The sequence below is a fragment of the Oryzias latipes genome, chromosome 16 (assembly GCF_002234675.1).
Source record: "Oryzias latipes chromosome 16, ASM223467v1".
Taxonomy (NCBI): domain Eukaryota; kingdom Metazoa; phylum Chordata; class Actinopteri; order Beloniformes; family Adrianichthyidae; genus Oryzias; species Oryzias latipes.
In genome coordinates, this window is record NC_019874.2 from 5,288,053 (window position 1) to 5,315,487 (window position 27,435).

General features: G+C 39.1%; 1 protein-coding gene across 31 annotated transcripts in view; it reads left to right on the top strand.

Annotated features, from left to right (window-relative positions):
- The window catches only part of rims2 (regulating synaptic membrane exocytosis 2), a 169,506-nt gene that overhangs the window by 128,319 nt on the left and 13,752 nt on the right, over positions 1-27,435 (top strand). For 27 of the 31 annotated variants that reach the window (XM_023963919.1, XM_023963912.1, XM_023963922.1 and 24 more), the window contains 2 exons: positions 4,198-4,364; positions 18,741-18,985. The exons of 3 other annotated variants lie outside the window; for them this stretch is intronic. In XM_023963919.1, the coding sequence (XP_023819687.1) occupies positions 4,198-4,364; positions 18,741-18,985 (412 nt within the window). The remainder of the gene's footprint in view (positions 1-4,197; positions 4,365-18,740; positions 18,986-27,435) is intronic. One more of the 31 variants, XM_023963916.1, reaches the window with a different exon arrangement.

The following is a 27,435-nucleotide window of genomic DNA, read 5'->3' on the forward strand; positions in this document are numbered from 1 at the left end:
TATATTTTTATGGCAGGCTGGTGTTTCATTTAAAGCATGCAACAGTAGTTTCTCCATCACAAACTGTGTAATATGGCAAAACTAGCAATGAAAAAATCACAGCAAAAAAAGTCATTATTACAGTTAAAATGTCACCTGTTCATCAGCTCAAACATTTGAAAGTCGGGAAGGACACTATAGTTATATTGGCGGTACAAAAGATCACTTCTAACATTTTTTAAGCCAAGGAAATCATACTGTAAGTGTTCTTGTCATTAAAAAAAACAAGTTTTTGAGTTTTTTGAACATTCAAAGAATGAAAATTTAACATTTTGTGCAACATTTTCAGCTTAATACTGATTTGTCTTCTCATTTACTATGTGGGTCGAAGGACTTCATAGAGAACTAACTGGCTTTCTTTTTCTTTACCAAAAAATGTGCAGCTCTAAACGAAGCTTCGGTTACTTTTTCTGGGATTTTTCATATATAGATTCTAAAAAAGGAACATGTATTTATATTTTTAAAAAGTAAGAGAATCATGGGATTTCCAGAATTTACTACTTTACATTCTGTCACTGTGTCCCCTGCTGCTATAAAGACCCCACCTACTGGTTACAGAGGAGAGGTGGCTATATAAACCTGATCTCTCAACATCCGCCGTTATGAAGTCGAGAAACTCTTCGGTTGGAGGCGGTGGGAGCTTCAGGTTAACACACTTTGGACAAACATAAAGCCGCAACTTTGACGCTTGTTACAACAAAGGCGGTGAACGTGAATTTAAACGCGCAAATTGTGTTCCGTGTGAAGGGACAATTCATTTAAACCAGGGGTGGGCAAACTACGGCCCGCAGGCTGGTTCCGGCCCGCCTCCATGATTGGTCCGGCCAACTGAGCAATACCAGAGACCCATTTTTTTTTTTCCTTTTATCTGGCCACACGATCAACACCCGCATAGAACGTGACATTTTATTCCACCCTTCTGCAGTCTGTGGTCCAACCTGAAACCCTTTAACCCTTGTGTATCTTAGATGACCCCCCCCTTACATTGATGTGTTCTCCCTACCATGACAAAGGTGAATAAAGGTGGAAAGATTTCATGTAATCCATGGACGCCAGTGAAGATCACAAATCGTTGAAGAAAAAAGGTTCAGAGCACTGTCTAGTGGGTCTAGATGACCCAACTCCCAAAGTTAAAGTGCCTAGGATAACACAAGGGTTACAATAAAATCCCCGTCAAATAGAACAGAAGACAGTCTTCCTTTTTTATTTTCATCTTTCCTGGTTTAGCTCATTACTTTAGAGCGATTATACTGCTTTTTTTAAACAGCGCACAGTGTTCTGTGTCCTGATTAGCTGGAGACCCTGTCAATCAATCTCATCCGTGCCGCGTCTCCTGTACAGAAACGCGGAGCTCTTCAGATCTACAGAAATCTGTGATCGATCAGATCTTTGTTTTCATTCTAAGATCCAGAGACAAGGGGGAAAATGTTCATGTCTGTGTGAGAAAAGTGTAGAAAGTGGTAATGAGGAGTTTTACTGCCATAAACATCTGTAATCAGACTGTGGATTTCACAGATCACGGTTATTTTTAGAATGTAACTCCTGCAATAAATGAGGAACTCTGTACTGCTGAAAAGGTAACGCAGATTTATGCTTAGCTGCAGCAGAAGTCGTAGAAATGTGTTTTTTTTCATTATTACTGGATGAGAAACAGACGTGCAGGACACAGCTGCTCAGTTTTGGTACAAGCTGTGGGAAAATGACGGGAGAGGATCCACTATTTATTGGTTTTTCTTTTTATTGTATCAGTATATTTTTTTCCTGACTTTTTGTCTTTGAGTAATTTGGTCATTTTTTATTTCATCAATAGTGTTATTTATTTTATTAAAAGGATCATGAATTATTAAAACTTTATTATAGGGCTTTACAATAAAAGAAAGATAAAAGAAGTTTAAAGAAATAGAGTTCTTGTGGCCTCACAAGAAAAAGTTTGGGGACTCTGCTCTAGCGTCTATGTGGTGTTTGAAGATTTGTTGTTTTTCCTTCTTCCTATTATTCAAACTCCACATGAACGCAGCATTTCTCTAAGTTTTACATGAGGTACATCAAGCCGTTGGTGCAATTGGCTCTAAATTGAGAACAAAAGTTTTAACCTAAAAACTTTTAAAATATAATTTTCAATTCAAATGTTTTCATCCAGATTCCATGTTATTTCTTTCTCACTCCACACATCTGCTCCTGGTCCGGCCCTTCTATCCAATTTTAGAACCCTATGTGGCCCGCCAGCCAAAATAATTGCCCCCCCCTGATTTAAACGATGCAGGCGCGAGGGGCACTGCGTTGGTGATTAGAGTGAACCACAAGGGCACCGTACAACAGCGTCACCTGTACGTCATAAGTGCGTGTAACTGACATTAGCCTTACAAATACTTCATGATACATTTGAGGTCATACAAGCCTCAAGGAAAATGCAACGTACACCTGCGCTCCCTTTAAGATGCAGCTGCAACTTTCTAGAAACCCTCCATGGGCCTAGACAACCCAAGAACCTCCAGAACCCATATGGGGGTTGACCTGCATGGCTGCATATGACTGAGGCCTTTGCTGACTCAAGAATGACAAGAGTTAGACGTGGTGGCCGTTTATCCATCTGCAGTATTTGTGGTTTTTGGCTGTACTGGGACTACTGATACACTAGCTGACAAAACCTTTAGCATGTCTTTTTATTTTTAAATACAGGCAGCACTCTTCATATTTCCTGCAGTTTAGTGTGCATGATGTTTAGTGCTTCCACTGCAGCCCTGCAGCCAAATGCCGTGAGACGTCCCGATCAGATTTCAGTGGAGCTCTGATGTTTGGGAAATGTCCAAATAATGAAACACGCCAACGCCCCAAAAGGAAATGTTTGTTGTGAATAAACACATGCATACCTGGATTTAGAAAAATTGCACAGTTTTTACAAAATATTACAAAAAGGCTTCTTAAAGATGAGACCTTTGTGATTTCTTCCCTTTCTAAGTACCAAAATACATTAAGATGTTTGTGATAGTTTTGGAACTGGCTAAAAATAGAAAGCAATAAAAGAACATCTGTATAAACAAGTTAATTTTATCTTTTATTGTGCTAAAGCTACATGTTGTATTTCAGGGTATGTGACACTGAACCAAATGTTTACTATTGGGTTCTGGAGAAAGTCCTGCACTTGTTTAGAGAACTCTGCTTTGGCCCGCTGTCAGAGCAGGCTGGAGCAGGATGTATAATATAAATGCTGCCCGTCTGCTTTCCCTTTTAAGTCACTGTTGTGAAAGCTAGCGTCTTAGAGAGGCCAGCAGCCTACTGCAAGTCTATGAAACGCTGATTAAAACGTGAGTCTGTTAGTCTTTCTTAAAGTCAACAGAGCAATGTTTTTCTAATTATCAAACTACAGTTAAGTGGGAAAGCTTTTTATCTTCAGAGCAGCGTGGAGCACTTACTGTAACACTCAGCTGAACATCTCTTCCATAAACATTTATGAGAAAAGGAAACAATTTACAGCTATTTAGATCCAGGCCTTTCACTAACTCATTTTTCAAGTAATCATTTAATTAGAGATATTTTAGTGATATGTGCTTCTTAAAACACCACATTTATGCAATGCAATGTCAATTTTACATAGAAATATAGAAGGTATATAAATGTGGAGAAATTACAGCAAACTGAGGCAGGTGTGAGCCAAGACTCAGACAAAATTAAACTTCATCTACCTTAAATCACTTTTTTATAAAAAGCGGTCTATTTGATACGTGAGCCGGCTCCAGCCTTGACTGTGGAAAGCAATATATATGCTGATGGTCACGATGGGTTAAATAAAGCTTCAGTTCAGGGAGAAAGTTCACCTCTTACTGCTTCCTTTTGTCCAGATGATGAATCTAAAGTTAGCTTCATATACGCCAGTGCAGTGATATAGAACATTTAAGCTATGTGACCAGAACTACTTTGTTACGTGTGGTATATCACACGTTTTAATCCACACCCAGCAGCCAATCAAAATGTTATTAGCAGAATCACTGTGGGAATATAACTCATCATGGTAATAATAATATACTTCTCCCTTTTTTCTATGTGATAGTAAATCTCCCAACAGATGAAGGAAAAGTTTCTGTTTTTAATTCAGTTTTCTATGTTCTGTAGACATAAATTCTTACACGTTTTCCCTCTTGCTTTACTAAACTCTTGCAGCGTACAGGCAGGGATGGTCGAGGCTCAGACAACCTGTCAGTCAGGTCATCGGACAGCGATGTAAGTGACGTGTCCGCTGCATCGAGAACCAGTAGTGCCTCTCGGTTCAGCAGCACGAGCTACATGTCTGTCCAGTCGGAGAGGCCACAGGGAAACCGTAAGATCCGGTAAGTTCATGCCCACACTGTGGACACCTTTTCTTTTTTTCTTAAGTTCAATTGTCCTCAGAAATGGGCAAATCTCCCTCAGCTCCTTTTGTACAGCCAAGTTCAGACGTTTTCATTTATGAAATTGTCTGGAATAGGTTAAAGTCTGAGGAAATACATACTGTGCTGTACGTCATGATGAGTTCAGGTTTGGCTCTCGAAGAAAACCTGGAACCAAATGGTTGAACTCTTCTGATTCTGGCTGTGGAAAATTTGTCCAATTCTGAAACTGCACTTTGAAGCAGGAGTCCTATCTTAAAGCAAAATGCAGACAATCTCTTCTAAATGGCTTTAATTTAGGTCCACTTGATGTTGTCTTTCATTATGGTGTCCTGGCTGCTCTGTCTTTGTGTTGGTCTTTTTTTTTTCTCTCTTGTTGCTGACATTGTTCATGCCTTTGTTTGGTTTTGCTCTTTCTGCTTTGCATGTGCTGCTTTATTTGGTTCTGTCTACGTCTTCATCCATTTGCAATCAAGGAGCCTGTCTCGGGAGGGGGATGAGCAGTTAGGAGAGGTGCGGGAGGAAGAGGAGGCAGGAGAGAGGGGCAGAGGGGTTAGAGAAGAAGGGGCATTCCCAGAGGAGAGCAAAGGGTCAGACAGTGAGGGGGACAGGGACCAGGAGAAACTGGAAGATTTGATGGAAAAAGAAGAAGACCTTCACCAAAGGAGTATCTCAGAGACTGACCTCAGGTAACACATGTGCAGCAAGCATAACCTGTTACCAAAAAACAAAAGAAAGTTACTAACAACTGTAGGCATCCGTAGCTTGTGCGTCCATGTGTCTACCTGACAACCAGAGTGTTGTGACTTTCCTGTCCTTCAGCTTCATATTCCCATTTTCCCACTAATAACAATAAATTGGAGCAGATTTACTGGAGGCAGCAGTTTATAACCAATGAAAATCCTTTAAAACATGAGAGGCAAATGCATTTATTACTACTAAACTCTCAGCAAGGGTCTAACCAGAGCAGCATCTCCATACTTTTTCTTGACCTTCTTAGGCGTCGCTGTTGCGTAAAGTCAAAGCAATAGTTGGAGTAAACCAACCCAAAGCTTGACTAAGCTGTTCAGTTGTTCAGTTCAAAATGACATCATTTACATTTACGATTTTCCCATCGACATCCTTTTATCTTAACCTGGTAAGTTTAAGTAAAAGTACTTGCGACCCTTTGTGGAACAATTTTGGGGTTTAAGGGCAGAAATGTGACTGGTGCAGATCCTGACAATGTGGAAGTGAAACAGATCCTTAAACAGGTGTTTATATAAAGCACAGGGAACCATCAATAAATGACTCTATATCTGACATTAGTTTTGAAGTAATACCAGCTAAGTAAATCTGAATAGGAAAGAAAACATAAAAGCCATCAAACGTTACTGACACAAATGAGAGTATTTTGTGCTGCAAAGCCGCACACAGTTCCCACGCTACACTAAGGGGCTGTATGCACATGCTACTTCCACGATCAGTGTAAGATCATTCAGGTATTTCCGGTTTGGATTCCAAAGCTGTACAGTGTTGTTTAAAAGAGTCTTTACTGTTTACTAGATGTCTTCTAGAGCGCCATAAAGTCACAATTAATGAAATCGCAGAAGGACATATGTTATTACAGTGTCTCATCAAAAAATTACATCACCTCAACATCTCAGTAAAAAACACACACTATGCATTATATATACTACAATTCTCACATTTCCATGACTGTTTTCTGTTTACTTTTGCCAGATTCTCTTGGCCGTTAGCACTCTGTGCTATGAGGCTATCGCTAATTATTTGAATTTCTGTATAATGAAACAAACACACACAAATTTAGAACTAACCTTGTATAAAATCTGATGTCATTATCAGAGGAAAAAAAACTGCTCCATATGAGGCTCCTGCTAGTTCAGAGCACAGATTTTCTTTTATGGCTCAGGCTAAATCAAGGGCAGCCGGTTCAGTAGTTGAGCAGTTGTCGTGGTCAGAACAGGAGACATCCATACATTCAACATCCATCGTCAGTTCTTTTCAGTCATCATAGGCTGTTTAGTTGCTCTGTTCATTTCCAGACTCCAGCATGAACGGCAGGAAGTGAGTAGTTCCACTCAAAATGAACGAATAAAATGAAAATGAAAGCAATCCCGCCAAATATTTACAGCCCAATGTGTGGACGATCGTTTAGCTGATGCTGCACATTCAGGGAGACAGCAATGGTAAACTGATGTGCTGTCTTCTTGTTTTTGGAAGGAAAACTTTGTTATTTTGTGTAAACACACAACTACAAATAAACATACAATGCAAAAATTACTACGTTTCAATTAATACACCGACTCATTCTCTGTTTTTGGGAAATCGTCATTTGCAGTGAGCCACCACATTTTTAACCAGAAATATATCACACAGTTCGGTGCATAAAGCCCTTTACTTTAAGTGTCTTTAATGTGCTGCATTTTAAAACGTCTAACTTTTCCTTCTGGATTGGGTCTAAACTACTATAAAGAAATGCATTTGACTAAAAATGTTGATTACACTAATAAGTTCACAATGTTAACTATATTTAGGGTTTCTGCAGACAGGCATGAACTTCTTCCTTAAGGTGTGTATGCAAATTGAGATTCTAGCGATCTTAGGACGTCATTGTCATGACGCTGGTTCACTGTTTCCATTAGAGAGTAAAGAAATAACTGCAAACAGTACAGGAAGATCAAACACAAGCACACCAAGAAATAAAATTCAGAAAACTAATTTTGAATTCTGGAGTGGGATAAAGGGTGAGCTTAAAACGTTGTCACTATTAAATTACATTCACAGCAGGATCCAAGCTAGTCCCCGCTGACAAATTAAATGTGCTCTTTCGTCTTAAGAGAAACCACATTAAGATAAGAGCTACCCCCCCCCCCCCCCCATGTGCTTTTAACACTACTGCAGAGAGTTGGTGTGTAAACACACCACACATATGTGAGAGCCTGGAAACACATGGCAGAAACATGTGGAGAGTTTCTAACGCGTGTGTGCAGTTCTTAAACTGGACGTCATGTGTTGCAGATGAGTACAAAAGCAGGGTCTGGTAGTCCTGACATTGTCCCATCGTCCACTTGCATTGCTTCAAGGCTGAACCTGCTTTGGTGTTTCTGCTGCTGCGTGTGTGTGGACCAGTGATTGTCATTCTGGCCGTCCTCATTTGTTCTGTTCCAAATGTCTGTTGGCTTTGTTCGTTCCCACTGTTTGAATCTGTTTGATTCATCTGTGAGTTTTATCTTCAGAATCTTTCAGTACAGTTTGGCCTTGATGTGCAGAATACATCACAGAGTAACATCCTGTGGTCAAATCTGACCCTCAGCCCAGAGTCAGATTGTTTTTGTGACCTATTTACATCTTAAACCTTAAGAATGTGATCCTTGTGTAGTTAATTTCCAACAAAGGTTTGTTTGAATTGCCTGAAGCTGGTACTTACTTTAAGTTTTTCTGGTTACAGCTTAACCACCACATCCAAACCAAAACCACATTACTAACATCTAGACTTCTGTGAGCCTTCATTTATTGAGCCAGCAAAACAGAAACAAAAAAATGTGTTACATATTTGCAAATCTATATTTTGTAGCGCAGATCATTTACTTGGATATTTCCATAGAATAATATTATTAGCATGTGGATGGATGTTTTATTGTGAAGTAAAAATATTGCAGTGTAAGTGCAGATTAAAATCACAGTTTAATTAAACTGTTTAAAAAAAGAAGGTTGCATATTTCTGATTTCATAATATCTAATGTAATACAGATTTTTTAAATTGATTTTGTTAATCTCGCTTTTTGCTAAAACTCACTAACTCACCATGATGTCATGAGGAAACAAGACAAATCAATTTACAATGGGAATATTTATGCCATTTCTATTCTTATATTAATTCTACAATTTGTCAGTCACAAGTCATTGCTGTTAAATAACATATTTATTTCTTTTTGTTAATCATATTTTTTTTTTTTTATTTTACTTTTTTTGTACAAAACTGGGCATCCCTGACCTTACACCAGGGATGGGCAAATACTTAAAGTCGCGGGCCACATTGGGTTCTAAAATTGGACCACGAGCAGATGTATGGAGTGAGAATGATATAACATGGAATGTAGATGAAAATATTTGGATTGAAAATTATATTCTAAAACAGAATATTCTAGAGTTTTTAGTGTAAACTTTTGTTCCCATTTTAGATCAATTTTGTATTGTGAAGCCCACCTTCAAGGAGTTGTAAAGTGCTGTATGAGTAAAGTTTCATTCATTCATGATCCTTTTAATTAAAAAAATAACATTATTTATGAAATAAAACAATGACCAAATAACTCTCTATGATTTTCAAAGACAAAAATTCAGGAAAAAATATACTGATACATTTATAAAAAGCTAGAGACGAGATACGCGGTCGGGTACAGAAGAACGGACGAGCCAACTGGAATCTGGAATCCCTCCCCCGGAGGGGAGTGCACCAAATAGAGGCATGGAGAACTAAATGATAAATAAATGATCAAGAATAGAGGAGAGAAGGAGAGAAGTAGATGAGAATAGAGGACAGAACCCCAGTGCACCAAACTTTCACCAGCTTTAAACTTCTAGCAGCTTATTAACAACTTTATTGTTATTGTTAAGTTTATTTTAAACAGATTAACAGTAAGTTAAATATTCTGTGATTACTAGCTAGTCTGAAAATAAGCCTGTCCAAAGAGGAATGTTTTCAGTCTAACTTGAAAGTAGAAACTGTGTCTGCCTCTCCTACATGAGCTGGGAGTTTAATTCCATAGAACAGGGGCTTGGTGGCTAAACGCTCTACCTCCAACTGTACTTTTATAAATTCTGGGAACCACAAGCAGTCCTGCATTTTGTGAGCGAAGTGTTCTGTTTGGGTGGTAAGGGTCTATGAGGTCCTTAATATAGGATGTGGCCATACCTTGTAAGGCCTTATAGGTTAACAGGAGGATTTTGAACTGAATTCTAGAATCAACTGGGAGCCAATGGAGCGAAACTAACACAGGAGTGATGTGATCTCTTCTGCTGGTTCCAGCTAACAATCTAGCTGCTGCGTTCTGAACAAGCTGGAGACTTCTTAAGGAACTCTTAGGACACGCTGCTAACAAGGAGTTACAGTAATCCAGCCTCGACGTAACAAATGCATGGATGAGTTTTTCAGCATCACTTTCAGACAGTACATTTCGGATCTTAACTATATTGTGAAGGTGAAAAAATGCAGTTTTAAACGCCTGAGATATGTGAGCCTCAAATGATAAATCCTGGTCAAATAAAACCCCAAGGTTTCTGACTGTGGAATTGGAGGCTAAACTTATGCCATCCAGGGAGACTATCTGAGCAGACAGAGCATCTCTGAGGTTTTTAGGACCCAGTATAATGTTCTCACCTTTTTCTGGGTTCAGGAGGAGGTAATTAATTGTCATCCAGGTCTTGATGTCTCTAATGCAGCCATTCACTTTCTCTATATGGTCATATTGGTCAGGTTTAATAGATAAATATAACTGCGTATCATCTGCATAACAGTGAAATTAATTCATGTGTTTCCTGATTATGTTTCCTAAGGGTAGCATGCAAATCATTAAGAGGATGGGTCCTAAAACTGAACTCTGTGGGACTCCGTAGCTAATCCGAGTGCAACGAGAGGACTGTTCAAACTGGTACCTATCGGATAAATAGGATTCAAACGAATGGATTAACGCTTTGGTGTGCACTTTTTCTTTTTCTTTTGTTAATTACAGCCAGAAGTTTGAGGCATTTTTAAAAAGTGGACTTTTAAAGAATTTACAACAGCAACCATAATCTTTCATTCTAATGCCCCATAGCCACATGTCAGTCAGTACATAAACTCTGTCATCAGAGAATTCCGCTTATGAACTGTAGATTCTACTCAATGACATACTCACACATGGGACGGCACTCAGCAGGATGCCGTGGAACGGAGGAGATGCTTACTGCAGATGATAAATAAACAAATAAACAGCTTAGTGACATAAATTCATCGTTCTGCTCATCAGAGTAGAAAATTAGAATGGTGCAGCAGCATATTCGACAGAAATGTTGCCATCAGCTACATTGAGTTATGACTCATGTCTCGTGGATTGAGGTCACAGAGTGAGTAAACATCTGCTACATATTTAACAGGCCTGTTCACATCACCCTGATCTTCATATTTGCCATTTGTGCTTTTTTGGTACAAGAGTGCCTCCACTGCAGAGGGAGGCACCCAAACACATGACTCTTCTTGAGTCTGTGTTCCCACCATTCTGCATCGAATCCTCCTGTTTTATCAAAACTCATCCCAGATTTGAGCTTCCGAATTCTGCAGTATTCCAAAAGCTCATCTGGAAATCAGACCTTTCTATTTATCAACTGCACCCCCCCCCCCCTTCACAGTAATCTTCAAATTATGATCACCCTTTTGCCTTTCTTTGATTTTAACCATCATCCATTTCCCCCTTGTTTAAAATATTTGCTCCCTCTCCTATATTGAAAAAGTCTGGTTCACATCCAATAGATTTCAGTGACCTTTATACCATCTCCTGCTTATCGATAATTTCCAGAAAATTAGTGTAAATATTAGTAAAAATGTCTGTTCCACCCCCATCTAACCAAAAGCAATTACTTCAGGAACAGTTCTAGTCTGGTTTTTGTTTCCACCACAGCAGAAACTTGTCTTGCACAAAATCACCAACCACCTTATCAATAATGTATTAAGCTACGTTCACACCATACTCTGCAACAACCGCTCAAACCACCACTTCCAATGAAAAGTTTATGTAAACATGCGTTAAACTATATTCCAAGCTTCCGCATTCAAAGCTAACTAAGTTGAACTTTGACCAATCAGGGACTTGGTAGTGATGAATGAATGACGTCTTATTTAATTCACGGAGGTCCCAACCATTTAAAAAGTGATCATGGAGGAAAAATTATTAATTGTGGTTTGTGTCCAGCTAGAATTTTATGACACAGAGTCTTTCATATATCAGAATAGAGCTGTAAAAGAAAAGGTTTGGAGCAAGATTTCTGAGATTTGCATGGCTTCGAAATTTTGCACTGAGCCTCTCATACTCGATTCATGCCATAATTGCTGGTTGACAATACAATTCATAGTTGATTTTGGTACCTATTTAATGATCTGACCTAAAATGGATCCAGAATATCTTTATCCAAAACTTCAACCAGTGTGACTTAGAGAGAAATACCTGGTACTGAACAGAGCAGGTGAAGTAAAAAGTTTGGTCAGTTGGACAGAACTCGAATGTTATGCAAATTTTTTTTTGTCCAGTTGAGTTTTTTTAGGACGTTTCATTTATCATGATCTGGATGACTGAGAATCTACAACGACAAGTGCAGGCAAAGTTTTCCTGAGTTTTCCAGGATTTCTTGCAAGATAGTCAAGTTTAAATTAAATATATGTAGAAACAAACAAGTAAATAAGAATGAATGTCAAATCCATTCACATTTTAGTTTCCTAAAGTTCAGTCCACTGTTGTTTTCTGCATCCAAAGAATCCAAAAGGATCATTCTTAGAACATTCTAGCACACTGGATGGTCACATGACTTTACTAAATTCAAAATGTTTCCACACATTGGACTGGAATGATGGACTGATCAGTTTCTGCTGACATTGCATGTGTGTTGTCCGCTGTGATACACTTGATCATTTTTAATTTATAGTAAAAAACTTGCCTCAGACTGACCCATTTGGCTGGATCGTGGGAATATAAATCATTTGGTTGATAAATGTATTGCCATAATTTGTACCCCCTATGCGCTAGTAAACAGTAGGAAAAGAAAAAAACATATGCTAAAAGTGCATTTTATGCCCCGTGATGTATATACGCTCAGTACTCTTCATTCTCATCCTTCTGGGTCTCAGTTCCACTTTAGACACAATGTCTTTCACTATCCTCCTCCATTGTCCTTGACATGTTTGCATCACACACGCACCCTGCAGTTGTTGTACTCATAACTCATAACCTTCAAATCTCACTCATTATGCTGATGACACCCAGCTTTACATTTACAGCAAACCCACTTGCCCCTTGGTGCATTATTCCCTTAGCAAAATTTGACTCCATTCTTGTTCACCTCAAATTGCTTCAAATTAATCAACAATAAAGCTAAACTCTACCTTCTAAATACTAGATACATTTCTGTGTTAGTACTGAGTCTTCCTCAGGCCCCTCTCCCTTTAGGTCAAGAGTCTGATTGTCAACCTCGACAGTACTCTATCATTTCAATCCTACATCAATACCTTTACTCTGTCAGCATATTTCCACCCACGAAAATGTCTGTACCACTCTCTCCCCCTTCACTCAGCTTCAGCCCTGTCACGTCTCACATCGATTACTGCAACTCTCTTCTGGTATTATTTTTATTGACTTGTAGCTGCTGCAGCTGTGGCCGCTGGTCTCTACGATAAGAAATGAGCTTTCCATCAGCACTTTTAAATCCCACACCACATTCTGCCTTCCACTGTGCTTTCATCCAGTGTTCCAGTATTGCTGCATGAGTAATGGGTTGTTTATGAAAGGGATAAAAAAAGCTTTTTTTAAGGAGAGTCAAATCATTCTTAGAATCATCAAAAAGGTTTTTACTTCAGCCCTTTGGTCACTGACAGAGTGTTATTGTTTTACTGACATGAGAAAGACAAACTATAAGGCATCAAAAAGAGATGATAAATATTATAATGTTTCCTAGACTTTTGCACAAGCACGTCTGCCGTAGCAAAAATTGTTGCTACAAATCTTGTGCGGTTCTCCGACAAGTGAAAATCAAAGAGGCATCCTTAAACATCACAATGTTATTTATTTTAAAACACCTGTTTGCCAGAAAACGTGTGTACTCCAGGCAGATTGATCGATTAGAGACACTTTACTGTAAGTACATGTGTCATGTTTTTTTTCAAAAGCAATCAGTTCCACACTTTGTTTTTGGTTTGGGAACATCCTGGCCTAGATGAAAATGCACGGCGATCTATTTCCAAGAGGAACACAGTGTGCTAGACTGGGTGTGAGCAGCAGAAATCTCCCAGCAGTCCCATATTTCCAAGCATGCAGAGTCATGCAGGGAGCCTGGCCTGCTTTCATGACATGCTCAAAAAAAAGAATCTTTTATGGTTCTTGTTTTGCTGGAAGCAAACCTGTGACAGACTAATAAGGTATATTGCAAAATCTGTTTTTTTTCCTACTGCAAACGTTGCCTTTATATATTTTATTCATAACTTTGTAAAGGCAGCAGGACTTTTATACACTGAGTTATATATTTCTCTTTCCAAAAATGTCAAAAAACCTCATTTTAGAAACGTCAATTTCTCTAAGATCACAATTTTGAATCTGATTTCTATAAGAGACTGAATCAGTTGTCACACTTGCTCACATTTCGTAGTCTCCTTAAGTCCAAAACCTTAGCAGTTAGTTAGTGAGCAGTGGCCTGAGGGTGCTACATCAAACGTTTAATCTCATTAGTGTGTGATGCAAAGTTTAATTTGACTCCTCCAGATACTTTTCCTTGCTGAGCTCATTTGAGACCTTAATTTGGACACTGACCCATTTTATATGTAGTGAATGATCACCCCGATGACAGATTTTTTTCCTTTAGGCATGTAGAGTCCAGTGAATGTGGCACAGAATTGGCTTTAAACTTTCGAAAAGAACAATCATTTTTTATGCAGAACTGATGTAAATGCCACACATTAGTTTACAAACTTCAGCATATAAAAAGATGCTACAACTGATAAAACAACTTAAGATAACACAATAAAAACAGACTAAATATACTGTTTTTATTTATGTTCTATTTATCTGATAGATATCAAAGCAAAGCCTGGAAAAACTTTAAGAGTGTACTCTGACTGGAAAAGTCCTTTGGTCTGAGTCTTCTTGATTTGAGTCCTGAAGCCTGTGCTTAGTCTGACTAATTTCTGTATCAATGTCAGGTACAACACTTTTTACTTTGGCACGGTGGAGGCATGCTACAAGGCAGTTAGTGAGAGGCGACGGCTAAGACGGTATGCTGATAAGTGTTTATGACATATAGATTGCCGGGAAACCAGTGAAAAGCAATGTGGTTCACGTTAAAAGTTGTTTTAACGGGCCTGCATTCATCCAACCACATTTAAATGAGTTGCTGTGTTGCTCCACGTTACTCTGCGGCTTATGTTTGCTACCTTCCTAATCCGTTTACATCCCGTAATGCTCGGCTACTGTGGCCGTGCTGGTCCAGTTATTTCGCTCTGAGCACGGAGCCTATTCAGTGAAGATTTTCAGAGCAAACCGAAGCTCACTTCGATTGGAAATTAACTGACACCACCTCGAAAGGTGGGTCAGAGAGCAGTTTCTGGTCCCGGACCAGGGTGCGCTTAGGTGTACTCAGACTGAAAATTTGCTCCGGATTATCTGAGGAAACAAAATCTGGTTCATTGTAAGCGAACCAAATGTGTCTAATCTGAATGTACTATAATTTAAAAGCAAAAATAACAGGAAGTGAAGTAATTTACATGCTTTCTTAGACATCTTGTTTAAAGGTTAAGCATTTGAATGTAACTGCTCTATTACCTTTCAGAATTTGATAGTTCCCTCCCAACATCACGATTCCCCTTTTGCGATCTGCCGATTTTTATCAGTCCGGTTTTCCATATATTTTTTTAAATTATTTTATTTTTTAACAGTGCATTGTGCTCTGGGTCCTGATTGGCTGTATACCTTGTCAATCAATATCTTCCATGCCGTGTCTTATGTACAAAATATATTCAGCTCCCAAATCTACATAAATCTTTGATTGGGATCAGATCTTTGTATTCATTCTAATACTGGACTTATTTATCTATGAAGATTTGAACTTTCAATGTTTAAACAAGAGAGAAAAGTGTGAAAATGTTCATGTTAGTCTCAGAAAATTGGATAAAGTGTGTAGTGAGGGGTTTTAAATCCCTAAAACTTCTATAGCCCTACTCTGCAGATTATCTTCGGACGTAACCCCCATTATAAACGAAGGAACACTGTATCTGTAAAATGTAAAATCCTCCATCCAAATATCTCCACTCGCCTGCAAGATCATATTGTCTTGAAAGGTCAGGGATGCTATATGAGAGCTAGTGATTAATCTTAAACATTACTAATGAACTGTATGTCATAAATTGCATGGGAGTTGGCTGATCATAGCGTCTACACGAGCTCTTTATATGAGTTTTAGATATTAAGCGTCCGACTCCAGTACTTTTTGTGCATTAATGTCTTGGGAGTCAGGTCTTCCCAACCATTCAGATGATTTTGTTCTACCCAGGAGTTCACTCACTTTGACCAAATGCTCTTTATTTTTGCAGCAGTTAAGAGCTGGGTTGGATTTTTCAAACATTCTCTGTGATCAGAGGCTTTGCTGCTCACCCATCTTTCCACTTACTGTGAAAGACTTGGGCTGGAACAAGAAGCTTTTTAAACTGACAAACTTTTGATCATAACTTTAAAGTTTCATTAGCTTTTTCATTTATATTCAATTTGCTGATTTTTTTAAGTCCCTGTTCTGCAGCAGTTGGCTGTGTCCTGCTGCTTTTCATCTCTCAGTTCATTGTAAGGATTAAACTATAACTCAGACCATTAAAAGGCTCATTAGGGTCTTCATATTTTCATAGTTTATGGTTGGAGGGACCTGCTTCTTTCTCGGGGTCAATAGATCACCACCATGAGATGTTTTATACTGCGTCTGACTGTAAGAGACTAAATCAGTTGTCACATCATCAGTCCCTTTGCTCATTTGTTTAGTTTCAAAAAGGTTTCAGAATGAGAAGCAGTCCACTCCAACTCCCAGAGTCTGATACATTTCTGTCATTTTGATGGCTACTGAACCTCATTTGAAGGATTGTTGTTGTTATCTCTTGGACCCTCTTGAAGCATTAGGATGTAGATCAGGGTTGGGGAACTCCATGTTTCCATGTTTTTCAGACATCATCGCCCTACTTGGTGTGTCCAACTAAAAAAACATGCCAAAGCAGTATGTTAGAAAACAAGCAAGAATGTTGCCCTCAGGCCCCACTGCTGCTGTAAAGTGGTCGAATTAACACGATATACAAACCTTGCAGTTGTCTGGCCCACATAACCATTTTAAGTAAAGTATGCATCCTACCCAAGCACATCACTATGTAGACTGCAAAACAATCATCAGCCTGATTATTGTTCTACCTGCAGAACTACAGCTACTTCAGTGACGAGAGATCTTAGGAATACAAGTAATAATTTAACCCCTTCAATTTTTAGCATCATTATTTTTTTATACAATTGGAAAAAAGTCAGGCATGATTTGGTTAATTGTGAAAAAGAAAGACATAAGCCTTGGTTTCACTGAGCGGTTCGGTCCGGTCCGGCTTAGAATGGTCCCGGCAATTCTGGTGAGCGTTTCCACACAAGGTTAGACCGTCACATCGCATACGGGATGAAGCCAACAACAACAACAATAATGGACAGTTGTATCATAGAGAGTCAGGGTTTACCAGCGCAAAAGTAATCTAAAACCCCCCAGGTCCCACAAAAAATACACCCAAAAAGTTAATCAGGGATTCATTAGTTGTAATTAATTAGCAGTAATTAATCATCGTTTATTTATTAATTCCCATTTTAAATGAAAGTCTAACTTTGAGATGCTTTTTAATTAAATTACATCCACAATTCAATATCTTAATATTGTGATCAAAAGTGGGAGTTTTTCATGCATTTTTAATTTAAGTGAAATAGAACACTAGCAAAAAGAGCAGCTGGATTTTTAAAAACCTGTTCTTGTTGTTTTAAATAGCCTATTGATGAAATATTCAGAACTAAATCAAACATCACCCAAGATTACTCCGCAAACTATTTGGTGTTTTGCTAATTCTGTGCAACACAGTAAAACAGCAAAAATCCTCCCAAAATCCTTTATGGATTCACAAACCAATGATGTTTTTCTTTACCAAAAAAAAAGCACAGCTGTTTTTCTCACTGCATGTCTTTTCAGTTCAGGAGCCGGTTTAGCTCGTGCTGGTTTGCAGCACCTTCTGTCTGTGAAACCTGGGTTTGAATCTGGGCTTCTCCCTATTCCCTTCCCGGTGTGTGCCGGTCCCAAGCTGGATGAATGGAGAGGGTTGTGCTGTGGCAGCCCCTGATGGGAAAAGCCAAAAGTGGAAGGAGATGTCTTTTCAGTTCAGCTTTATGTCAGATTTGAACATTAAGTTTGACTAATGTGAAATATATTAACTATTAAATGGAAAGTGAGGACGTAATAGAAAATGTCAGCAATGTATAAAGTACATTATTACATTATGCGGCACGAATTCAACGCAGTTTACCCAAGATAGTGCTTGTAATCCTGTGTAGGGTGTTCATATTATTATCCAAGAAATATGCAAAATACAAAGATTTTAGGGAGAATAAGGATAACAATGATACATATAAACTGCATTTATAGACAAATTAGTGGACACATTTTATTAATAGTTGCTTATAATGGTGCGGTCGAAGACATGTGTGGTACTGTCTCATGTGCCCCCTGTGACCACACCTCCCTGGTCAAAAAGCATTTTGATGATTAAAAACCACAAACCCGACCTCAAACCCGCTCAAATTATGTCGGCCCGTTCAAAGCAATTTTTGACCGCAAATTTAGAACCAAAACCGCCCAATCCAGAATCACTGACAATGACGGTCATCCAGTAGCTCATCTTTTTCCGCTTGGTTTTTGGTACTTTTTAGATACAAAGTATTCATTCTTGTTCGAGAGAACTGAGTTGGTGTTCTACTCTTCTTTTTGCCTTAATGTCATCTTAACATCATGTATGTAAAGGTGTCGTTTCCTCTGCATCTGGCCACCTGCTGAGGTTGATTGTACACGTGATGAAAGTTCTTACTTTTGCTGAAATGTTTCTCAAAATATACTTTAGAGTACTGACTTTCTTCTTTTTCAGTAAGACATACCGAATCTAAAATGAAAAACTGCCAATCTTAAATTTCCAATGCTTTAGATTTTCAGAAACTAATCTGCATTACAAAAAAATCTACAATAGCTGTTCTTCTAATGAATTTCAAGAATTTTAAATATACCTAAAAAGTATTAGCTTAAAATAAATTATATATTAAAAAAATGCTAGCATGAAGTCACTGACTGCTGTGCTCAAACTCTGTCCTTCTCTCCTTTTACCTCATACCACACCATTTCCTCTATGTTTGTGCCCTCCATCATTTAACCTCTCCTCTTGTGTCTTCCCTATTTGCCTTTCCATTTTTCAATTGCACACCCTCCTCTTCAAATTGTCTACCCCTCCACTCTGCTCATTTTGACGTGTCGTTGCCCCCTGTCAATGGTGGTGGCTGACAGTGACTTTACATCCAAAATGAAAAACAGGGAAACGGGCACATCCAGTGGGGTTAACATGACCAAGAGCACAAGCATCAGCGGCGACATGTGCAACCTGGAGAAGACGGAGGGCAGTCAGTCTGACACGGCGGTGGGCACGGTAGGCACAGACGAGAAGAAGAGGCGCTCCAGCATTGGTGCCAAAATGCAGGCCATGGTTGGCATGTCGCGCAAGAGCCGGAGCACTTCTCAGCTCAGCCAAGCAGGTAGGGCATCCAGTTATCAGTTCATCTCTTGCTGTATCTGTGTTTCTTTCTCCAACAAAGAAAGCATTAATTCTGCTCATTTACAGCCCTTTCTCCCTCTTTTTATCAATAAAAGTTTGGGACATCAGGAGCTCAAGACATAAATATGGTGTTTTCTTTGCAGCTTCTTTCTTTTTTTCTAGGTGACAGGTGTCCTAGAGATCTTCTTTCTTTTATTTTTCTACTTTCCTACTTAATTTAATTGTGCTATTGCTTCTGCCTTTTACTGCCAAAAGCAAAAGTTTTTGATTTCTTTTCTGTGCTCAATCATTATTCTCTCCTCTCGCTTCATATGGGTCATATTTTTATCATTCAAATGTGGCAGCATCTTCACCAGCTTCTTTCATGAACTCAAACATGACTGAGCATACAGAGTAGGTTGTGTATGTTTTGTTGAGCTACATGCAAGTGTTTCATTTCTGCAGTGAAAACTCTTTAATCCTTTTTTTATCCCATCCTAAAGTGTTCTGTATTAACTTGAAACGCTAGTCTTAGCTTTGTCTGCGTTCCCTCACTACTTAGTGGGATGTTCACCATTTTGTATGGTGTCCAAATCTACATTTATAAAATCTAGTGCCCTGGAAATTTCCCAGAGGTCACAGCAAAAAAATAGCATGCATTGATGCTCACTAGATTGGTAAATATAGACCACAATGCATTGTGTTTTAACGATTTGTCACATGAAAAATGTATGTAAATTAGTTGTAAAATAATCAAAGTTTTAATCCTCAAAACACAGTGGATTCATAAATAGTTTTCATACATTTTGGTATTTATTAGGGATTTACTTCATACATCCTATTTGCCGTTCATTGAAAAAGGATTGTCCCGCACTTTGTAGTCTTTTGTGGGTTAGTTAGGAAGTGAGTTTGGACAAAGCCAGTGTGAATTGAGGTAGCAGGTGGGATGTGTTGACTGACTGATTGGGGCCTGCCTGCTTCAACTGAAGGTCAGGAAGTTTGTCCAGTCCTTTTTTGTGGATGTGAACACACTTAAAAGGATTCAGCGACTATTCATCTGCTCCTGAGATCTAGATCAGAGGCCCTGTACACGTGCACAGTGAAGAAGAAATGAGTCCGTATTGACGGTGCACTCACGTGGCATTCTGAAACCCTCTTGCGTGACAGCAAGAGGGACAGAGGTAGTGGTTTCTCACTTTTAAAATTGTTGAAGGATATGTAGTTGCTTAGACGACTAAGTTTATCAAAACTAAGAATCTAAGAAAACGTTTTGGAAACAGCTCACACGTGTTCAGATTTGACTTTCATGAAGGGTCCCGATTGAACAAACTTGCACGTCCCCCTTTTTTTTTTGTAAATACTGCCACTGGATCTCCAAACCCCATGAATATTTCATGCAGCTATGCCTGAGTGCATCAGATGAGGTTTTTGAGAGCCTGCACATCTGGCTTTCAGTGTCAGAGTCGTGTTTCTGGCTCTGTTCCAACACATTTGCAGACTGACTTGTGTGTCACTTTGTTGTTGACTGTTCTTTAAACCTCATCTTGCACTTAAAAGGGATGGCTGACTATTTTCTGTCAGCACAGTGTGTGCATTGCCAAGTGGCTGTGGCAGGCAGCAGCTCAGCTTTGACACACTCTCCTGTATCTAATGGACATGCTTCTAGGTGATTATCACGAGTGCTGTGTACACGGCTAGCAGCTTTGGTTAAAACTACTGTTTATTTTGCTCAGTTGTTAACTGTGCACACTACAGTACCCTCAAACATGCACAACAGCTCACATATCCTGTTTTCACAAAAAAAAAAACATGGTCTTAAAAATATCTTTTAAGAAATGTCATATTTTATAGATAACATGTTCTACTTTAAATGTATGATCCCTGTGTACTAAGTCAGGCTCAGTAACCTGCAGTCACCTGCAATGAAGCACTTTCCTCTTAGGCCAGAGCATATCTTACCATTCATGTAGACTGTCTGTGAAGAAAAAAATATACATCTGTTGTTTCTTAACAACAGAAGAAGCCTGAGATTGATGATTTGGCCTTTGAGTTGAAAACAGATAATTTCAGCAAAAACAAGACTATTGCAATCCACACAAAAAAAAACCACATCATCACAGCCAAACCTGGAGGTGTAAACAAGCCTCATTAAACAGTTTAGGCATGTCATTTGTTACTCAATTGTCATTTATGTCACTGTTTAATTAATGTCCTAGTGGTCTAGGTGGTCTGCAACCTTCAACGCTCAAGGAGTCAATCCGGGTCCATTTCTCACCGATAACAACCCAGTAGGAGCCACAAAGTCAGACTTCTTCTTAACTTGTGTTTGACAGACAGAAAAAACTATTCAAGGTTGTGGAAAATGGAAAAAAAGACCAAAGGAAACATCATACTCACAAATGATTCAAATAAATGAGTAAATAAATATCCTGACAGCATTTTAAATCAATATAAGTATCGCCAAATGAACTATCGGCGAAACAATCTTTTTCTAACACCCCAATGTTGCGGCTCCCTGTGCTTTCATTTCTGTGGGAAACTGATCCAATTGGCTCTTTGAGTGGTAAAGGTTGCCGACCCCTGCTCTGGGGCAATATTGCGATTTTCTAAGTATCTTTATAGATTCAGCAGAGTTTTTCTTTCTTGCTCTCATTTCAGTAAACATCTCTGAAATGCTGCTCTACTCTCCCTTTCTTGCTTTTTTAGGATTGAAAAGGATGGCAAAAATTCCTTATTTCTATCTTTTGTAGCATTACAAGGAGATAAATTGTGTTTTGTTGTTGTTTTGGTTGTAAACATTTGAATTTTGGCCATAATTTCCAGGTCCAAAACCTGATAATGTGCCTGACAGTCAACTTAAAAACTTCACCTTTGATTTTTGAGAGTATGGACATGGTCAATGAAAAATGGTCTTTTACGAATCAAAACAAGTGGATTTAACTGATTTTGATTTGATTTTTTACAGAAGAAATGCTTTGGTGTTGTTTATTTTCATAATTTGTCCTTTATACTTATTTTATATTGTACTTTTAAGGATTTTGGAGCTATAATTGCATTTCTTCCTAATAAAAGGTTTGAGTTAGAGTTTTCAAAACTGTAATTTTCTGATGCTGCTAATCAGAAGTGCATCCATTGTGTCATACAAATGAGGCCATTTTATATTTCTTTATTTATTGTTTTCAAAATTTGAACAATTCGAACACAAAAACATTTAAACTATTTAAGCATCAAGCAGCAAAAATATGTCAAACCCCCCCCCCCACCCCACCCTTCAACTTAAGACAGCCATCCAAATAAAAATAAATAAATAAATAAAAACTAAATAAAAAGGTATACAGGCAATCAATACATACAAGAACGTGATTTTTTTCCCTTCCTTTCTTAAGAAAAGCCAAGAGATAAAAAAAAAAAATTCCACAGGTGTTTCAGTCCACTGACCAGTTTGTTTATGAACAAGGCATTAAAGAAGATTGCTTTCAATTAATGTTTTGTCCCTGTAAAAGTAGACCCTTTAAGTCGGCAGGCAGATGGTTTAAAAATGGAGACCATGTTGTAAGAAATATCTCCTCCCTTCCTTTCACAACTGCATGTAACCTCTCATGAGGAAGTGTACTGAACACCTCTCTGTACCAAAGAGTGACAGTGGGAGGGGGGACTCCTTTATCCAATGTATCAAGATACATTTCCGAGCGATTAAAAGCAGTTCCTCCAGAAGCTTATAATGTGCAGTAGGAATCTGTAATTTCCTCGAGGGAAGGCCCAGCAGGAAGACATCTGGATCCTTCTTGATTTTTAATTTCAAGATCTCACTGATCACAGATGAAATATGCATCCAGAATCTAGAAATGTTCCTACATTCCCAACAGTTTCAATGGGTGTTTGCTCGAAAGTTAGTGTTTACTTGGAGGAACATTTTTGCACATTGAAAATTAAAATGACACAATGTTCCTTCAACCTCTTCATGATGTCAGACCTCTGATGATGAATAGTTTTGAAATATGTTCATTTGACAATTTTATGGAGCAAAATAGCTCAACTTTCAGCTTTTAGCTGAAGTGATTTGTCATTGGTGTTGAGTTTGGTGCCTGTAAGCAGAGTAAATGCTGGATGAAGTTATGCACGGTTCCCCTCTGAAGCTGCAGCCAACACACTGCTCTTAAAATGATGCATGAAACAGCACAGCGGCACGTGACCAGCACAGGCAGGAAGGACCAGCAGCCTGCTGCTTCCTTCTTTTTGTGACATGTTTAAGTTTCCCAAACGCACGGACCTGCAGGACATCACATTAAGCATCAGAAAGCAGAATAGAGGATGTTTCACTGATGTGACATAATCTAAATGTCGCTGCAGAATTTGAGACCTAATTTAAGATCTGCATAATAGATCAAAAGAAGGTTGTTTCAATGGTGGTTTAAAGGTAGTTTTCCATCGTCTAATGTACTTGCTACGAGGGATTTTATGCTTTGCATCTTGGGAAGGCCACACTCTGCTCATCACAACAGTATTGTTGCCTTTTTAAAGAAAGAAGTGCAACTATTCCAACTGATTATTTGCATGAAAAAGACATCCCCACCTAGAGCTGCAGCTCACATGATGTTTTCTCTTTTTCAATTCCTGCTGTAAACCCAGTAGATAATCTAAAAATTCCAGTAAATCCTCAGTTTCTGAAACTCCACTATAGACTTATAAAGATAAACAGGCCCTGTGGTCACTTTGTGTTACGCTTTTATATGAAAAGTGCTTTATAAATAAAGTTTGATTGATTGATGTGACCAATTAGTTTTTATGTTGGTATATATTTTTTTGACTTATTGGATGCTGGTATTTCAGTTCAGCAGTCCTCTTCATCTTAGCCTTATGTGTTATAATCAAACTTGTACATTTCCAAGAAAAGACAAACGGGTTAGAGAACCTTGTTGGAACAAACCCAATGAGGTGACTCTAGAGCTGACAGTATGACAATCAAACAGCTAAGCCCCATGGTTATTTTTGCTGTAATTTCCCACTACAGGGCTGCATGGTGGCGCAGTGGTTAGTGCTCTCGCGGTTCAAATCCCGGCTGGATTCTTTCTGTGTGGAGTTTGCATGTTCTCCTCATGCATGCGTGGGTTTTCTCCGGACACTCCAGCATAATCCCACAGTCCAAAAATATGCTTCATGGGTTAATTGCTGTCTCTAAATTGTCCTCTAAGTGTGCATGTGTGAGTATGTGCCCTACGAAAGACTGGTGACCTGTCCGAGGTGTACCCCACTTTTGCCCAATAGTAGCCAGGACAGGCTCCTGCAATAGCAGGTATAGAAAATGGATGGATGGATTTCCCAATAAACTGAAAGTGGACTGACCTATGCGAGTACCAAGCCCCCTAGTGGTCACGTGGTGCAGTGCATGGGCTCCAGGTAGTTTAGTTTTCAAACCAACCAAAGAGGAAGGGAAAGTAACCAATTTACACACCAACTAACAGCATGTTGATTAAAAAAAACATAGAACTTCTCCATCCTGATGTCCAGATAAACGTCAGCAGATATTAGTTTAAAGAAGAAAAACGAAATGGTGTTCCTGCTGACGTGTGAAGGGAGGGAGACATATCTGTTTCTCATAAGTAACTATGTTTACATTGAAGTTACATCATGGTTTTGATTATTTGCAAACTAATATGGTGTTTTAGTGGATTATGGAGTCATGGCACCTGTTATTATCTATTTCTTTGAATACAATTATAAATTTGCCATCATTTCATGATCTGGGTTTGTCCGTGCTTCTTTAATTCTTTTCCTTCAATGCTGTCTTTTGTTGTTGCAATAATTCTCAAGACGTTTTCATTAATCAGCCTAACAGCCCAGAAGAGTCGTTTCTGCAATGACCTGAATACATGTTGATGCACTTATAATAGAGAGCTGCTTCCCTATTCCTGTGGGGTCATATCTGCTTCATCAGAGGGCCTATATCATGCAAAATCAACTTTTTTTTTTTGTTTTTTAGGTGGATTATAATAATTATTACTCACAGAAAACAACCTCAAAGCATTTTTGAATCTGTTCACACATTTTTGCATTTCTTAGTATTCCTCTAAAAATGTGTGCTCTGAGCACCAGCTCCTCCCAATCCACAAAAACAAGCAGGTTCTCATATTCATACGTATGAAAGTGAGGAACAGCCCCTTCCAGGAAGAGTCTGCACCGTAGCTCCACCCCCAGGTGAACACACACACCCACTTTCTCCATGGAGCTAGAGGTGATCGGCAAAAAACGGTTTCTATTATATGAACAATATGTGCATCCGTCTTTGCAAAAGTTCAGATGTTTCATGGGCCAAACAAACAAACGCTGCTGAGGCCGACTCTAGGGTGACGTCATGAAATGGGCGGCGGCCACAAGGAGAGAAAGGCGGTGCCTCAGAGATCGAGCGGCAGTGACACAGGCGGTTGAAGGATCAGAAGGATCCCCGCTCCCCCCCCAGTCAACTGTTGTTGTGTCCTTGGGCAAAACACTCCACTCTCCTTGCCTCCAGTGCAGCTCCACTGATGTGTGAATGTGTATAAATGTCCCGGTGATGGTCAGAGGGGCCGTAGGTGCGAACCGGCAGCCACCAAGTATAAAGGAGGAGTGAAAACCATCTGGAAAACCGTGGATAAATTTAATCCATTATTTTTATTATTATTGTATTTATTTACTTCCTGCCAGGAAAATAACAGGAAAAACGTATATTTCATAAAAAATCAGTGTTTAGTGTGCCAAAGGTAATCATATTTATGGATAGAGTTTACTCTGAAAGACTTAAGAATAGCATGATAGGCCCTTTATAATGAATGTTTTTGTCAAAAAAAAGTTTTTTGTTTTTGGAAGCAAATAACTATACATTTGGAGTCATGTTCTATATTTTGGTTGTTCAGAAGATGCTGAATGCTTGTGTTCTCAATGGTCTCCTGGGTCTGAAGCTGATGCTTAGTCACACATCCTGCTACAATGGTGTCATAGCTCCATATATATTTTCCTCTTGTCTGCACAGAAACTATACTGGACTTCTGCTTTGCAACCTTAGTCTAAAAGAGCGGCTTAATCCACAGAGGGATTTCCCTTCTCTAATTGGGAGGTATTTCGGTGCGGACAGCACACATCGGAAGCTGTCGGTCGAAGAGGAAGTTGAACACATGCTCTGGAAACAAATATTTGTGGCAGAACTGGTCAGTGAGTATGTGAGTGATGTTCCTGCTCACCCCAAAAACCTACGTTTCCTCTTTCAGTGTGAGAAATACTCAGGTCCTTATGACATGTTCATTTAAAAGATGACATGAGGGAAAAAAAAACATCCAAAACAGCCTGGTCTGAATCTCTGTTGTTGTTGTGTTTTTTTTAAAGTCTTGGCTCCATCCACATCCCCTCTGACTCTTTCTTAACTTATTGTACTTTTAGTTTAAATGATGATAGTGCTGCTAAGGGGAAGAGGGTTCACTTCTGCAGTTCATCATGTCATACATCTGGTGTACTTCACCTCAAATTGTTTTTCTTTTTTTTGTCTGGTGGATGCTGGGAAGAGGAGGGTTCTTTATTACTTAACACCATTAGGGTCAAATAATAATAACAAGAGGTTCAAAGCAAAGGCAACTCAAATAACAAATAACAGAAAGATATCTACTGGATCAGGAATCTGTCACTGAGGAGTACTTTGAATTTAAAAGGAGACAGATCAGTTTGGGAGAAAGTGGTTTGTGTGGATTACTGACCTCTTCTGCTAATGCTACGGTCACAAATATAACTGCCACCACACCATGGCAAGCCATCGACAGAATCTTCAAGATCTCATGCCGCTGCCCGTTTTTTAAAAGCTGTTGGCATGGTAAGGAATGTAGGCAGTCCGGCGGCCGTCAGTCAGGTAGAGATTGCGCCAATACGACAACGGCAAACAGCTGGACGGCCACAAGACGGCTAGCCGGATCCCTGGCCGGCAGCAGCTCTGATTGGACGATGTAAATGTCTCTGGACAGCAGCTGTCAGGTGCCACAGGCCGCCAGACGGCCAGTGACCCGGGGCATACAAATAGCGGGCCATTCTGAATCACTGGTCATTCAGAAACTTTGATTCCTCTTCGCTTCCTCTTGTCTTGGAGTCTTGGCTCCATCCACATCCCCTCTGACTCCTTCTTAACTTATTCTACTTTTAGTTTAAATGATGATAGTGCTGCTGAGGGGAAGAGGGGTCACTACTGCAGTTCATCATGTCATACATCATTTATTGCGTCTCTGTCCCTCTTGTGAGGCTGTAAAACTAATGAGTGATGAAGAAGTGAGTAAGACTTGTTTCCTGCTAGGCTGCAGCAGAGCAAGACAAATTGTGAATGGCCTCCACAAAGGAGGAATTTCCAAAATACCTGGAAGGGTTCTCAATGTCCTTTCATGATTCCCGGCTCTAGATCTCAGAATTTTGAAACTGTTTAAAAAATTCTTGTGATGTGTC